We start from the raw sequence: 15,166 nt of genomic DNA on the forward strand, positions 1-15,166 counted from the left end.
GTGATGCCTTTTATCACATGTACATGGCAGAAGGAACTTTCATTCTTTATTTTATTTTTTAGAGCCTTGAAAATTGAACCCAGGGCTTCATGAATGTCAGGAAAGTGCTCTACCACTGATGTACCACCGGCTTAGAAAAACCTACATCTAATACCAAAAGGCAACCCTCTTCAGTAAATTCTGTTCTATGGACCATCTTTTAACACACCCTCTTTTAGTAATTTTTATTTAAAAAAAAAAGGTTATCCCTTATACTCCTCTATCTCATTAGAAGCTCCTAAAAACAATTTCATGAGATAGCTATGCTTTAACTTTAGGGGCCCACTTGAGGGGAAAAAAACCTTTAAGAAAGATAATCTAGTTTAAGGAAAAACTAATTGTGCTCATCTATTCTGAGAAATATGTACTACAGAATTATTCAGGCATTCTTCTAGAATAAAAATATTTAAGAACCAATCAAATCATAGGTTCGAATTTATCAATCATTTTTCTCCTGTCTCATTATCTTCTATATTTTCAGAAGTCTGAAAGAAAATGTGAGCACTCATCTAGGATAGAGATATAGAATATAATCTAGAAGCAGTAATTTGAAGTCTGTGTAAGATTGTGATACACACTGCCAAATAAATTCACCTTTACCTCCAAAATGCCATTTCTACTCTTTCTTTTTTTTTTTATTAACTTGAGTATTTCTTATATACATTTCGAGTGTTATTCCCTTTCCCGGTTTCCGGGCAAACATCCCCCTCCCCCCTCCCCTTCCTTATGGGTGTTCCCCTCCCAACCCTCCCCCCATTGCCGCCCTCCCCCCATAGACTAGTTCACTGGGGGTTCAGTCTTAGCAGGACCCAGGGCTTCCCCTTCCACTGGTGCTCTTACTAGGCTATTCATTGCTACCTATGAGGTCAGAGTCCAGGGTCAGTCCATGTATAGTGTCTGGGTAGTAGCTTAGTCCCTGGAAGCTCTGGTTGCTTGGCATTGTTGTTCATAAGCTGGCCACAGTGCAAGCATTTTCTACAAATGATATGAAGCACTACGTTACCTTTTTGTTTGGAAACCCTTGAAAGAATTCACTTATTGATGTACCAAAAAGAATTTACTGAATTACCCGCGTACTAGCTAATAAGGAACACAAAGATGAATAAGAAATAACCCCTTCCTTGGTGTGTGTGTACACATTCACATACATCCATACCCATAAGAAGAGCCCTGGGGCAGGGGCCAGAGGAAAGTAAGTGGAAGATGAATCAGAGAATATGAGAAGGGGATGAAGGAAGACTGTGTGAAGAAGATACAAATGACGTAAGGATGACTGATGGGTGAAGGAAATCGCATTGTTCTAAAGGTTTTGAAAACTGCTTAGCTCCCCAATAGGAAGACGATAAAGCATCTGGTAGAGTCAGAATGCTCAGCAAAGTGGGAAGAGAGTGGAGAGGAGCCAATCTTAAGGACTGTACAGACGTGTCCCATAGACTCAGGGCTTAAAGACGTCTCCAAAGACAATAAAACATGGAGCAAGCATGGACAGTGGGAACACAGTGATCAAAGTGGCATGCTGTGGGTTGAGCAGCACAGAAAGTGTCAGTAAGGACACAGAAATCACATGCACGCAGGAAATGAAATCTAGATGACTTGGCAACAGGTTGCATTTTGGACAAGAGAACAATGGGGTCAAGTATAATGCTTATGTTCGGGGCTTGACAACTGCATCTAAGAAGGGTAGTTTTGACATTGAAGAGGGGGCACTTTGGGAACATTTAAATGAAGAACACAGGACTGGGAAGACATTCGGTGGGTAAGTGTACTTGGATGGGCAAGCCCAGTGACCTGCGTTCTAACCCTGAAATGGGTGGGGGTGCAAGGAAAATGCTGACTCCTTAATCTCCACATGGGCACCCACCGTGGCATGTGTACATGTGTTCCTTTACACCCCCCCCCCACACACACACACTAACAACAACAGCAATAACCAATCTAAATAAAGATTACAAGCAGGCAGGGGAGTAAAGATGCTCAGCAGAGAGGAAGGGATGGGGGCAGGGAGGACAAGAAATCTAGTGTTTGAAAGAGATACAGTATGTGAATATGCAAAGCAATGTCATCCCAGAGATAACTTGAGAGGTGGATAGCACAACTCTGGAGAGGCCCAGCAGTAGTGAAAAGGGAAACTAAGCAAAGGATTACACCACAACCAACGACACTAAACTAACAGCTGCTCCAAGGAGCTCTTGATCCCTCATTCCTCCAGTACCTTCCATTGCCTTCCAGCGATCATGTCTCCACTCTTTCTGTCAAAATTGGCAGGTGTGACACAAATGAGGGGCCACTGACAAATCTGACACAGGCTGCCAGTCAGACAGCCAGGCACCACATAATAACCTTGAATGAGAACAATCCTAACAGGTGGTTAGGTCAAAAAGGAAGAATACTGTGCCTTTTCACAAGACACAAAACAGCTCCTGGGGGCAACTCGAACAACAACCAAAAGTCCATCTCTGCCTGTTTTTGAGATGACGCTGATGAGCTTCATGGGAAAACTGACCAAGGATCGATTTGTATCACAAGAAAGAACTTGCTTTTAGTTTCAAGTAACCATGCTTTCCTCTGTTTCTCCCCTATGTTGGAGGGAAAGGTGTTCTTTATTTCAAACTTGATGTCATTAGCAAGCATTTGCTTTATATTTATCCAGTAAAAGAAAAAAAATGGTATATCCAGACTTGGTGGCTCACAGCTAAAGTCTCAGCACTCAGGTGGCTGAAACATGAGGATGACCATGAATTCAAAAGGAGCCTCAGCTACACAGTGAGATCTAGGTAAGCTTAGGCCACAGAGTAAAGCCCTGTCTTTAAAACTGATAAAGTAAAACTAGATGCCAGAATGGGTTCTCCTCAGTATCCAAATCAAATCCTTCATACATTTCCAGAGAACTATGACCAGGTCCTAAGTGATTTTACTACTTTGTCACTGGTTAGATTTTATAAGAGCAAATGTCTTGTAGTTCTCATGGATCTTTGGCCTCAGATAGAACAAGCCACTGTTTATAGACAGGACAGGCAGCTGGAGCTCAGAACTAGGCGGGAATGGAAGGAATGGTCCAACCGTCTCGAAAGACAAACACCTTTATCAAGGCTCAACAATTCTACTGGATATTAAGAAGCCAGGAGAGGGGGTGGTGGGGTGTGTGTGTGTGTGTGTGTGTGTGTGTGTGTGTGTGTGTGTGTGTGTGTGTGTCTTTCTTTTCTCTGGAGACAACTTTTTCGGCACTCCTCCCCTCTGCACAGGGCATGGTTACAATGAGGCACATACCACTGGCATGTGGGTACTCAGATAAAGAATCCAACCAGTAGATCAGATTGCTGTCAGCTGTGAGAGAGCCAGCACTTCAGCTGCTTCTCATTCTTTATTTTTAAATGGCAGAATGGGCTCAAGGGCATGGTGGCCTGTCACACAAGAAGACACTAAGGATTTTTAAAGATAAAATCAAAACACTTGAGGGTGCACAAGCTCAAATAGGAGTAAGGAACTGAACGTCTGCTTCAGAAAAACATAAGAGCAGAATAGCATTTGACAGAAACAAAAACTAGAGGACTTCTCTTAGTGACAGAGGAAAGGGGAACCTAAAAAATTGTAGCAAAAATATCAAAACCCCAAATCACCTCATCGAATGGACTCTAAATGCTTGGTTTTAGAACACCGAGAGCAGAGCATTTAAATGTTGGAATGTGCTAAAGTTTCCTAATCAATCTTCAAAACCAAAAGGCATAGATAATTAGACATAAACCAATAAAATGTCAACAGTCTCAGAAGAACTTAGCTATGCAGAATTAAAATGTGCTTTATGTGTCCCTATATCACTACCAACATCACCACTGGATCAGTCCTGACTTAATTCTCCTTAGCTGAAGACCAAGTTGGATTTTGATGTGCAAACTGCTTTTGATGATATTTCATTTTAAACAGATAAACACTTAAAAAAAACCCGCAAGCCAAAAACACCCTTTTGAGAAACTAAGAAAACAGATGTGGAAGCCATTTGTTTAGATGAAGGGGAATTTTCGCTTTTATAGGAATACAATGATTCATGAACAGGAAAAAAACTGTCATCAAGTTTACTTCAATAGATACTCTTGGGTTTGAGGCAGCTTTCTAAATATGGCCATTGCTTTGCTTCACATCTTAACTCTCCTGAAATATCTCAAAGTACCACTAACAAACATCACTTTTGTCTTTGTTTTTTGAAGTTTTCTGCTTAGTATTTATATATTATGCTGGGGGGAGGTCCCTAAAACCCTACAACTGTTGATGCCATAGAAATACATAATTCCTTCTATTGCTTAGGTAAACTAGACTACCACTATCAAAAGCTTTGGTTATTTGTCAAAAACATGCTGGACTAGGTATGGTAGCACAGACCTTTAATTCCATTACTCTAGAGACAGAGGCAGGAAAATCTGAGTTCAAAACTAGCCAGAGCCTCACAGTAAGATCATGTCTCCGAAACAAAAGAGAAACCTGGAAGGCTTAAGATTATAATAAAGAACACAAAAGAACTTCTTAAATAACAGCTCTCCTCAATACTGAAGGAGATGGAATGAGAGAATAATGGAGCTTTCTCCAACAACTTCTGCCAATGAGAAAAGTACCTTTTTTGGTTTCTGTTTAATGAGATGCTAGGAACTAAACCAAGGGAAAAACAAATGGTATTAGGCCTAAAGTAAAGGCTTAAGAAATTTCTCTTCTTCCTTCTTGTGCTCCACCCATCCTCTTCTCTTCTGTTCTATACCCAGCAGCTGGCCTCCTGGCAGTGTGTTCTTCTAGAGGTATCAAGAAGGGCAAGGCCTGTGGGTATAAGACAAAACTGGTCCACGCTGATCAATTTCTTCAAAGTGGCATAACTCTCTCCCAAAGGGTAGTCTCTTCCTCAATATTAGTACTTTTATACTGATGCTGAAATAATATGGGCAGGTACTTGTCACATCTTTCTATTACCAACTTTAATTGTTCTGAAATACGTGACAAGAACCAACTTAAAGGAGGGGAGAGTTTGTTTGAGATCACGTCATGAGGAGCTACTTACTGTCCATTATGGCGGGAAAGGCATGGCAAAGAAAGCAGCTTATAGCTGGGGCAGCACAGGAAAGGAACAGGGACACGTAGCTGGTTTTCTATCTTTCCCTTTTTATTTAGGCCAGGAACAGGCCTATGTCACCATTCAAGATGGATTTTCCCCTCAATTCTCATTGACAGGCCCAAGTCTGCCTTGTTGGTGATTCTAAATACAGTCAACTAATAATTAATTAATCAGCCCCTGATTACTTTTACCGAAAAGAGTGACTGGGTTTGCTGGCCCAAGAGACATGTATGACTCCTTTGCAGATCATCCTAAAAATAGGTACTACCACACATGTATGAAAGTCAGAGGATATTTTGCAGAAGTCATGAGTCTTGGGATGAAATGAGTCATCCAGCTTTGTGGAAATAGCTCTTAGGAGCTGAGCCATCTTGCCAGCCCCTATGAACATTCTTCTAAGAGAACAGCTAGGACATAGCTTTCTTACCTTGACATATTACCTAAAGATATTTTATTTACTTTAATCAGAATTTACTCCACAGAAAGAAAAAAAATAGTACAATTGTTCTATCAGTATTAATTCCCCATTCTCCTTTTAATTCTACATTCTGCACCCAGCCCTACCACACACAAGTTACAAATTAATGTTATCTTTTAAATCCTAAAAATGGACATGTAATAGTTACTTTTTTTTATACTTGATCTTAGCCCAAAAGCTGAGCCCCAGAAATTTACTAATGACACATTTTCCTATCTCAACCTACTACTTATGTTCATGATCTGAGGAGTAACTTTATAGAATCCTTCTAATTAAACATATATTTACAAGGGGCTCAGAACTGACAAAGTATAAAAGGAGCTTCAATAACCTAAAGAAACAGGTAAAACAAAATATGAACACTTCCAATTGAACATGTTTCATTGTTTAAAAATCAAAGCAATGGGACCTAAGAGCTGGACTGGAGGAATGTTAAACCAAGAAGACAGCTATCACACCAAGTCCCAAAACAGTTTTCTTTAGATGCATTCCTAGCTCTCTGAAAAGAAAAGGAGCATAACTTCAGTCTATGCACACAACAGTGTAGTTCATTTTTTAAAAGGGGTGTTGCTACAAGGTGGGGGTTTGACATCATTTAAATATACCTGACTCTAGCTACTATTCATATAAAAGTAATCAGTAAAAAAAAAAAAAAAAGTAATCAGTAGCCAAGGCTCTTGCCACGGCCGTTTGTCTGGTAACTCGCGTGGCTTCAGTGGAATGGCACATATGCTTTCTTTATGGCCTAAACTTCACATTTCCTCAGAATCCAGTCACTCTGTCAAGTAAGACTCTTCTCTTCAAGCCTGTCCAGCTACTTTCCCTTCAGTGTCTATAGCACCCATTTCTCCCCACCCAAGAATTACACTTTTACAAACATACACTGACAGCCTACAATGCTCAAGACATGGCACTTAACACTGAAGATGAATAAAACGCTGTTCAAGCCCTTTAAGAACTTACAATCTATATCGAGAAACTGCAATCAGATTATTGACAGGAGCCTCATTTCTTCATATCTTTGTTTTTATTTCAACACCATCCCTACTGATGCATCATGATTGATGTGCAAGGCCCTCATTCTGAGACCATAAATCAGCCTTTTGCCAGTAAAATCTTCATGGCAAAATTAATGGTCATTTCTCAGACTACATTCAGCAAAGACGTATCCTAATGGAAATAAAAGGTATGTCACTCTCCCTCACCATCCAATATGATAAGTTCATATGTGAGCATGCCTCAAGACATCAAGCATCCCATATGGGCAAATTTTTCCCTCTTGAGAATTACTAACCTGTAACTGTAACTAAAATAGCCTCTATATAATCTTGGTGTGGCATGCTTGAGAAGTATATTGATTCTAGACACAGGCCTACATCAGAGAGTACCTGGTGAATGTTACTCTGGTGCATGAATCTTTTGATGTCTGGACAAACTTATATATCTCCAAATATGCCAGATACCTCACCATCACTGTGTTGGGGGTGAGGGGGAGACTAACCTAATGTTCCACACACTTATCACTGCCAACTGGGTTTGGCTAATAGGATCAGGAAAGGTAGGAGATGCGGGGGGAGGGGATTGGGGGCAATGTTAATGCCCATGGCTCTCTCTAGGGGAATAGAAAATGCTACCTGGGTCCGTATACCTATGATGAAGAGTCCTGTATGTAACTTTAAATTGTTCAAAGCCTACTTTTAATGATGATTCTTGAATGCTTTAACCTCCCTTCTAACCCACCACCCATCAGAGACAGTGGAAAAGAAAGGATATGGAGAAAGTCTATTTAGAAACTGTTCTTTGGAGCAGATTCCATCTGCATTTTTAGGAAATCAGCAATTCAGGTCACAGGTCAGCAGCAGCACCTTGATCCACTTGCAAACACTTCAGAGATATCCCAGTAGTCCAATTCATTAGAGTTGGGAATAACAGCAACAGTGGTAAGACCTAGCAGGAACAGTTAGGCCTCTGCCTAAATAGCAAGGGACAGTGGGAGGGACCAGAAAGAACTCCAGAGGTTCTCTGCTATGCCTCTCTGTGTGAAGCAAACATCAAGCGAAGACAGGAGACCAACAAGCATTGCACAGCTAGCACTATAAGCAAGCCAAGCCTAGCCTCCATCACTGTCTCTCAGGCCCTATTTACACCCTCCAAACATCACATGTCCTCCACAGGTCTTTCCTCAGAGCATGAGTCTTGTGTCAGCTGACATAACTCTGTCAATCAGCCAGAGTCCACGGAAGCAACAAGAAGCCACAAAACACCACTAGAAGGGGTGGGATGTGTGTGTGTGTGTGTGTGTGTGTGTGTGTGTCTTTCTCAATATGGAGTCCAAACAAATGCAGCTCAACTATGCAACGTAAGGCAGACAAATACACTCAGGCTGCTAACAAAAAATCGTTCATTACATATCCATCCCAGTGCTTGCTTTAGCTGAACATCCTTTTACCTTGTGTCTGGTTCAGCAAAATGTTCCTTCACGTATCTGCTTAGCAAAACATCCTTTCACTTGTGTCTGCTTCAGGAAAACACCCATTCATGTGTTTACCCCAGCAAAACACCATCTAACACAACTGACTTTCCAAAGAACACTTAAGTTTCCACTTCACTTTTAGGTATATATCACCTCCTCTTGAAGAAGAGAAAAACATCCCTGTTATTAATAACCTTAGAGTTCATATAGTTTCTATTATCATTTCACTATTGTCTGCCCACATTTTTGTAATCATATCTTTAACTGATAAAATTACTCCCAGTGCTATCTCGTTCTTATTGTAATCACAAGTGATACATCAAATTAAAAAAAGATAAAGGAAGCATTTTTTTTTTTTTGTCAGAGCGGAGGACCGAACCCAAGGCCTTGCCTTGCTAGGCAAGCACTCTACCACTGAGCTAAATCCCCAACCCCAAAGGAAGCATTCTTAATACCTTGCTTTAAACTCCGCCTCTTAAAATCAGACTCATAAGAAAATCTAGGTTTTTAAGATTTGTAAACTATATGTACTGTGAACTTTCATTAAAGAATGATCCTATATTTATCTATCTCTCTTACTCCAATATATTAACCAAAATGTTAAGATATATGGATTTTAACCAGAATTTAGCACAGAAAGAAATTAAGTAGACCATTACCTCCTGCAAGGTCTTAAAGTTATTACACATGACTATCATATGTTGACTACATGATTATTTTCCATGCATGTCATTACACAATGAAATTGGATAGTACCATAACTTATATTTGTTTCCCTCACATGAAACCATATATTGCAACAGTGTCTTTAACAAAGAATATATGTTAAAGCAATTGTCAACAGTTGAGAATGTTGCAAAAACACAAACTTGTAGTGTGTTAGTCTGATGCTGCTTGTATTATGTCTTATTTTGTATGTGAATCTTATTTCTGGGAGCATGAGGCTGGGAGGCAGAACTGGCCTTAACTTCAACACAAAATCTATAATATTAAGGACACACAACATAACACTAGCCTAAGTTCAGTTCTTCTCTTATTTGATATGTGTTATCAAGATATTCTGCCACCACACGAAAAATGAAGACTTCACTCTAAGGTGAATATAAAACCTTGGGGAAACAGCTGTATACCCATCAAGATTATTTTCCACAAGTAGCCAACATGAAACAGAATTTACAACAGAGACAGGAAGAAGAGTAGGTGGAGTTAGAATAGAAGGAAATGAGGAGGCTCAACAAGAATTAATTACTGGTAATTACATATGCTACAGCCTCTCTTCTTTCTCCACCCTCTAGCTAATCAACAGTGGGAACAGATGTGGTCTGTGGTATTGGGGAGGGGGAAATGCTTAACAGCTGTTTGAAGAACATGCCATTAAAAGGCAGCCTTGTCCACAGAAACCCAAGTGTTTTCTGTTTGAAAGAAAAGGAGGTAATGAATAACAAGCACAAGCTTACGACTTTGAACTTGAGTTCTTTGAGAGCAGTGGGCAAGTGTTTCTCCTGATTTCTGGTGTGTGACAGCAACCACTGTATTCTGTTACAACTGTAGGTCTCAATACTTCTCATCCTCACAGTACCCGAGACCAGGACAAAGCAACCAAACTACTGAGGATTGAGTGGAACATAGGATAAATCTTAGCTAAGCCAATGATCATCACAAGAAAAACCTAACTCCCACTATCAACGATACTAAATTAGGTCAACGTGATCGTAAATTTGCTAAATCGGCTTTTTAACGTCTTTCTGAGTAAAAACGGGATGAAATACAGAACTCAGGACACAGCAGTCTATGGCATAGCTTTTCTGAAGGTTGCGGCACACTACCACACACATGGTCTTTTCTGAAGTAAAAGTGCAAACCAAAGCCTGTGGGTAAGCCAAAAACTAGGAAACTACAATCTAAGATTTCACAAGAAATGTGGTTTACTCACAAAACTAAATTTATAGCCTTTTTCTGGTAAGAGGCTCTTTTTTGCTTTCTGCAAACCGAGGGCTACTGGTCAGAAATCAATGACATTCCCATCTTATCTGAGATACCCCGAAGGCCATATGAGCAACTAATAGAAAGCTGGGCCTCTAAAAACACAATTTCATAAACAGAGCACCTTTTCATGGAATAAGATAGATCATAAAACCAGTCTAGTTTCAGAAATTAGCACTTCATCTGTTACTCTTATGCTAGAGTACCACAAAAAAATGTGCCTTCATAAACATTTACATGCCAAAAAGAGACAAATCTTGTTTACAAATAAAGAGTAATGGTCAATAAATGACTGATTAGGTCACTAACTGAGAACAAGCTTCCAGATTCTTCAGCAATTGAACAACTTCAAGTTCTTCTCAAGTTAGAAGGTATTTCTATTCATGTGGGGAGGTGTATGTGTACCTAAAATGTGTGCAAACATGCATACTCATAAATACTTGTAGGATACAATGCTAATTTCTCATGTCTACTCTTAAACTTGCACTTTCTAAAATGCATGTCTATGTATTTTGGCGGGCAACTTCAAATTTTTACTAAGTTTTGAAACATGAAAGTTTACTATGATTAAATCCCATGAGACAGATGATGCCAGAGTTGAGAATAGGAAGAAGGTAAAAGCTAATATCAGAATATGCATCAAGAGTTTTGCATTTAAATCTGGACTACAAAGTGAGTTCCAGGCCAGCCAGAGCTGTCTACATACAGTAGGACCTCATCTGAAAAATTTAAAACCTAAAAAGATGTTTAAAACGAAGGCACAAATTAAGGAGACTCAAGTCTGGAGCAAAGGTCACGAAAGTACGGTTTGAGGATGGAGATCTAAGCAAATGGACAGCAACAGATTCTGAATTCAAATATGAGGAAATTAATGAAAATTAGAAAGACAACCAATCATGGTAGAGGAGTGGAAATGCCTCAAAACAAGCTTATGATTTGCAAGAAGCAATTTTTTTAATTAAGCAAGGGACAGTTATGTTAAAAAAAGGATATTATCATTTATTACCAAATCAAAGAGTATAAATTAAAGGGTCATTTGTACAGCACTTAGAAATTATTTAAGTAATGTAAACACTGTTTATTCATGCAGGTTTCCATAGATACATTCCCAACTTTAGTTCCTCTGCGGCTATAGTGCCCATAAGGTCTAAAATTCTTGGGCTTCAACTCTACACACATGACAGTTTTCAGGAACCTCTTGCTCCTAGTGATAAAAAGACTGTACCCATTCTTTGCAATTCACCAGGATAAAGCTATTCTTTTTGGTGTGCTCTGCAAACCAACCTTTTGATCCCCTAGAAATAATGTTAATTACCTGCAAAAGAGCATGTAAGAAGTTTAAATTAATCCTTCATCCTGAATTATGTTGCTTTTCTGCATCAGCAAAGACACATTGCCATGCAAAATAATGAGGTGGTTTTTACCCCCCTGATAGAGAGTATATTTGGGAGAAATGGGAGTTTCTGGCAAAAAAATAAAGGCTTCATTACTTCAGATTTAAATGTAAATTAGGCACTCAGCAGCTTGCAAGTTAGGACAATTTTCCTTACACAAGATAAGATGAATTATATTTTATTCCTTAGTTTTTAACAAGAGTCACTTCCTTAGACATACCTAACCCTTAAACAAAGGCGTTCTTTGTCAAAGCTAGGGAAATGTTTTTATTACTGATGTTCTTTAAATATGAATAAAAATCTCTTTTCTATACTTATGCTCATAACAAGCTGTTACTTTGGCAAAGAATATCTAAAATGAATATAGAAATAAGAGGAATATTTGCTTTCTATGTGAACACTACACATATCACCAACTTTTTTTTAAATCTATGAACAGAGTACCTTTCCATTTATCTGTGCCTTTCCCGATTTCTTTAATCAATGATCACAGTTTTTAGTGTTCAGATCATCTACTAGTCTTGGTTAAATTTGTACTTCAGCATGTTTTTTGTCCTGCTGAGAAAAGTCAGAGCCTTCCACAGCTCAGACAAGTACTCTACCACCATGCTATATCCTGAATGCCTACTGTACTTTAGATGTTGTTGTAAATGAACATTCTTTTCACTTACAATTCATTTACATTGTATTTCATTGAGATCTTTTCCAGATAGTGTTCTCAATGCATAAGAACACAACTACTTTTTGCATATTGGTTTTTGTATCCTGTAAGTTTACTGAATTCATTGATTAGTTCTAGCGTTATAGAGCAGTCTTGGAAAAATTCACAAATCACAATCTCTTAGAAGACAGTTGAGCTTCTTCCTTTCTCATTTGGATGGCTTCTGTTTCTTTCTCTTGCCTAATTGTTCTGGCTAGGTCTTACGTTGAATAGAAGTGACAAGGGTAGCAATTCTCATCTTCTTCCAGCACTTAGGAGAACTTGCTGAGTATAATGTTAGCTGTAGGCTTGGCAAGCAGTCTGTACAGCGTTGAGGTACATTCATTCCATCTGTAGGTTATTGACCTTTTTTATCATGGAAAGTACTGGAATTCTGCAAATGTTTTAGCAGCATATACTGAGATTATCGCATGATTTTAATTCCTTAGTTTATTAATATGCATCACATTTGTTGATCCGTGGCTGTTATTTTATTTCTGAATCTCAAGGATAAATTCTACTCTGATATATAACCCTAATGCACTAATCTTTAGTTTGTGTGGGTTTTTTGGGTGAGGGTTGGTTTGGGTTTTTTTTTTTCTTGCTTATTTGTCTGTTTGTTTGTTTGTTTGTTTGACGATTTTTGCACACATGTTTATCAGGGATAGTTACCTACAATTGTATTTTCTGATATCATCCCTATCTGACTTTGTATGAGATTTAGACTAGCCTTATAAAATTAGTTATCTGTAAAATGAGACTATTCTGGGATTGGAGAGATGGATCAGTTAGTGAAATGCCTGCCACACAAATATCACTATCTATGTTTGGATCCCCAGCACTCAAGTAAAAGCCAGGGGTAGCAATATATATCTTTAGCCCCAGCACTGGGGATACAGAGACAAGTGGGTCCAAGAAGTTTACTGGCCACCTGCTCAGCCTTGGTAAATTTGGTGAACTCCAGGATTGGTAAGATACCTCATTTTGCAAATAACAAGGTACAGAAAGGTAGAAAGATATATAAAGTCAACCACTGGTGTCCATACATATGTACACACACATGCACAAATACAAACACAAACGATACATATACCATGCATACACACAGTAAATAAATTAATGAAAACACTCCTTACATATCCATATTATTGAAAGCAATCTACGAAATCAGTGAAACTCCTATCAACATTACATTAGCTTAGTAATAATTCTGTACCTAATAAGTACAAATATAAAAAAGAAAACTTTTCAAAAATGAAAAATTATACGTGTATCAAGTACAAAACAAACAGTGATCGATGTATATTAGTTTGGTTACTGTAACCATTACATAATGTATACATGTGTCACATCACCCTGAATGCCTTATAATCTTCTGTTGTAAAGTACTTCCTTTGTCCTTTAGTTTAGAAAGTGAGTCATATATATAGACTCACACTAACATAACTACCACTATTAATGACATTTTGCTCTTTTTAATTAAAAGGGTGATTTCTTTTAAATCCACATGACTCAGTATATCTCTGATCTCAAAAGCATTTTACTAAAACGTGTGCCATCTTTGACTATGGCACAGTATTAGTTAACTCCAGCAAATATGTTTCCAGTCCATTCGCCTATTCACAACATCCTTCACATACAGGTAAGAAGCAATGCTAGTCCTCTGAATGGTTTGCTAATCTGACTTTATTACAAGACAATGAATCTTTCAACCTGAGTGTGAACCCATGGTAAAAATATACTTTTGGGCTGTTGTTCTGGATTTTCCCTTTCATTCCTACAGTGTGAAACAAGGGGGAGCGGGAGTGCAAAGGATACACTTGACTGACATCTTACTGAATTAACTCATGCCATTTAAGAGTCTAACACAGTACCAAGCTTATAATATCAGCTTTACACTTGAGACATTCTACAACTGTAAAACATCTTTCCAAACTAAACTCCTTGAATAGTATTTCATCTGATGAGAGCAAAACTGACCTAAATTTCTACATCATGGAATCTTAGCTGTGTGATTCAGTGTAAGAGTACTGCTGTTCAAGACTACCAAGGGCAACATAGGGACACTCCATCTCAAAAAGAATTACTGTAACTTAGTCACTTCTTCTTATGATTTTATTTAGTGCAGAACAAGTGTGCTTATACCTATCTTTCTCTGTCGTACTTCAGCAAATATCCCTAGAAGGAAAGAGAAATGAACATTTTATTGTTACATTAATTTCTACTTCAATTTCCATTTACAACCAAGCTATCTCACATTTTAAATTATCTAGGAAGGATAAGTGTATATATTTAGAAATATTAACCTTAAAAAAAATCATAAAAAATGGCAAAATTATGAGTTTAAGATATGAGCTCTCAGTATCTCCCTAAACTAAATAGAAGTTAAGAGTCTAAAACAATGTGACTGAACATATGTCTAATAAACACTTGAAACACACCTAGTAAGGCCAATTAAGCAATTTTTTATTTGATTTGGTATAATTTCTTTGAACAGCCTGATGTGACCAGTAGCTAGCTACTATGTCTAGTGAGTACTAGAAATGTGGCTGGTATGATGACAGAGAAACTGACATTTCAACTTAATTCAGTTAATTAATATTTAAATAATAACCTATAACTACCGTATTGGTCCATGTAGTTCTAGAGCATTGATAGTAAGACGTAATATATGGGAGTAAACCTGTTGCTAATTGGAATATATTTCAAGGATGAATAATATTGAAACTGGAAAAATATAGAACCTGAAACAGCATACTTACTAGCCTTAAAATAGGTCAACAAAGACTTTAAAGGGCAGTCGCCATCCAAGGAGTCAGAAAGTAGTTTTACTTTACATCTTAAAGCAGTGGTTCTCAACCTTCCCAATGCTGCAATCCCCTTAATACAGTTCCGCATGTTGTGGTGACATCCAACCATAAATAATTTTTGTTGCTACTCATAATTAATTTTGCTTCTGCTATCAATCATAAGGTGAGTCTCTGTGTTTTCATTTGGTCTTCTGGGG

At 38.2% G+C, this 15,166-nt stretch overlaps 1 protein-coding gene across 2 annotated transcripts in view; it reads right to left on the minus strand.

Annotated features, from left to right (window-relative positions):
• Positions 1 to 15,166, minus strand: part of Pola1 (DNA polymerase alpha 1, catalytic subunit) — a 313,981-nt gene that overhangs the window by 198,928 nt on the left and 99,887 nt on the right. Inside the window, exon 27 of one of the 2 annotated variants that reach the window (XM_039100121.2) lies at positions 14,305 to 14,337. Coding sequence (XP_038956049.1) covers positions 14,305 to 14,337 — 33 coding nt within the window. 2 annotated transcript variants of the gene reach the window in all.

The sequence above is a fragment of the Rattus norvegicus genome, chromosome X (genome assembly GCF_036323735.1).
Source record: "Rattus norvegicus strain BN/NHsdMcwi chromosome X, GRCr8, whole genome shotgun sequence".
NCBI lineage: Eukaryota > Metazoa > Chordata > Mammalia > Rodentia > Muridae > Rattus > Rattus norvegicus.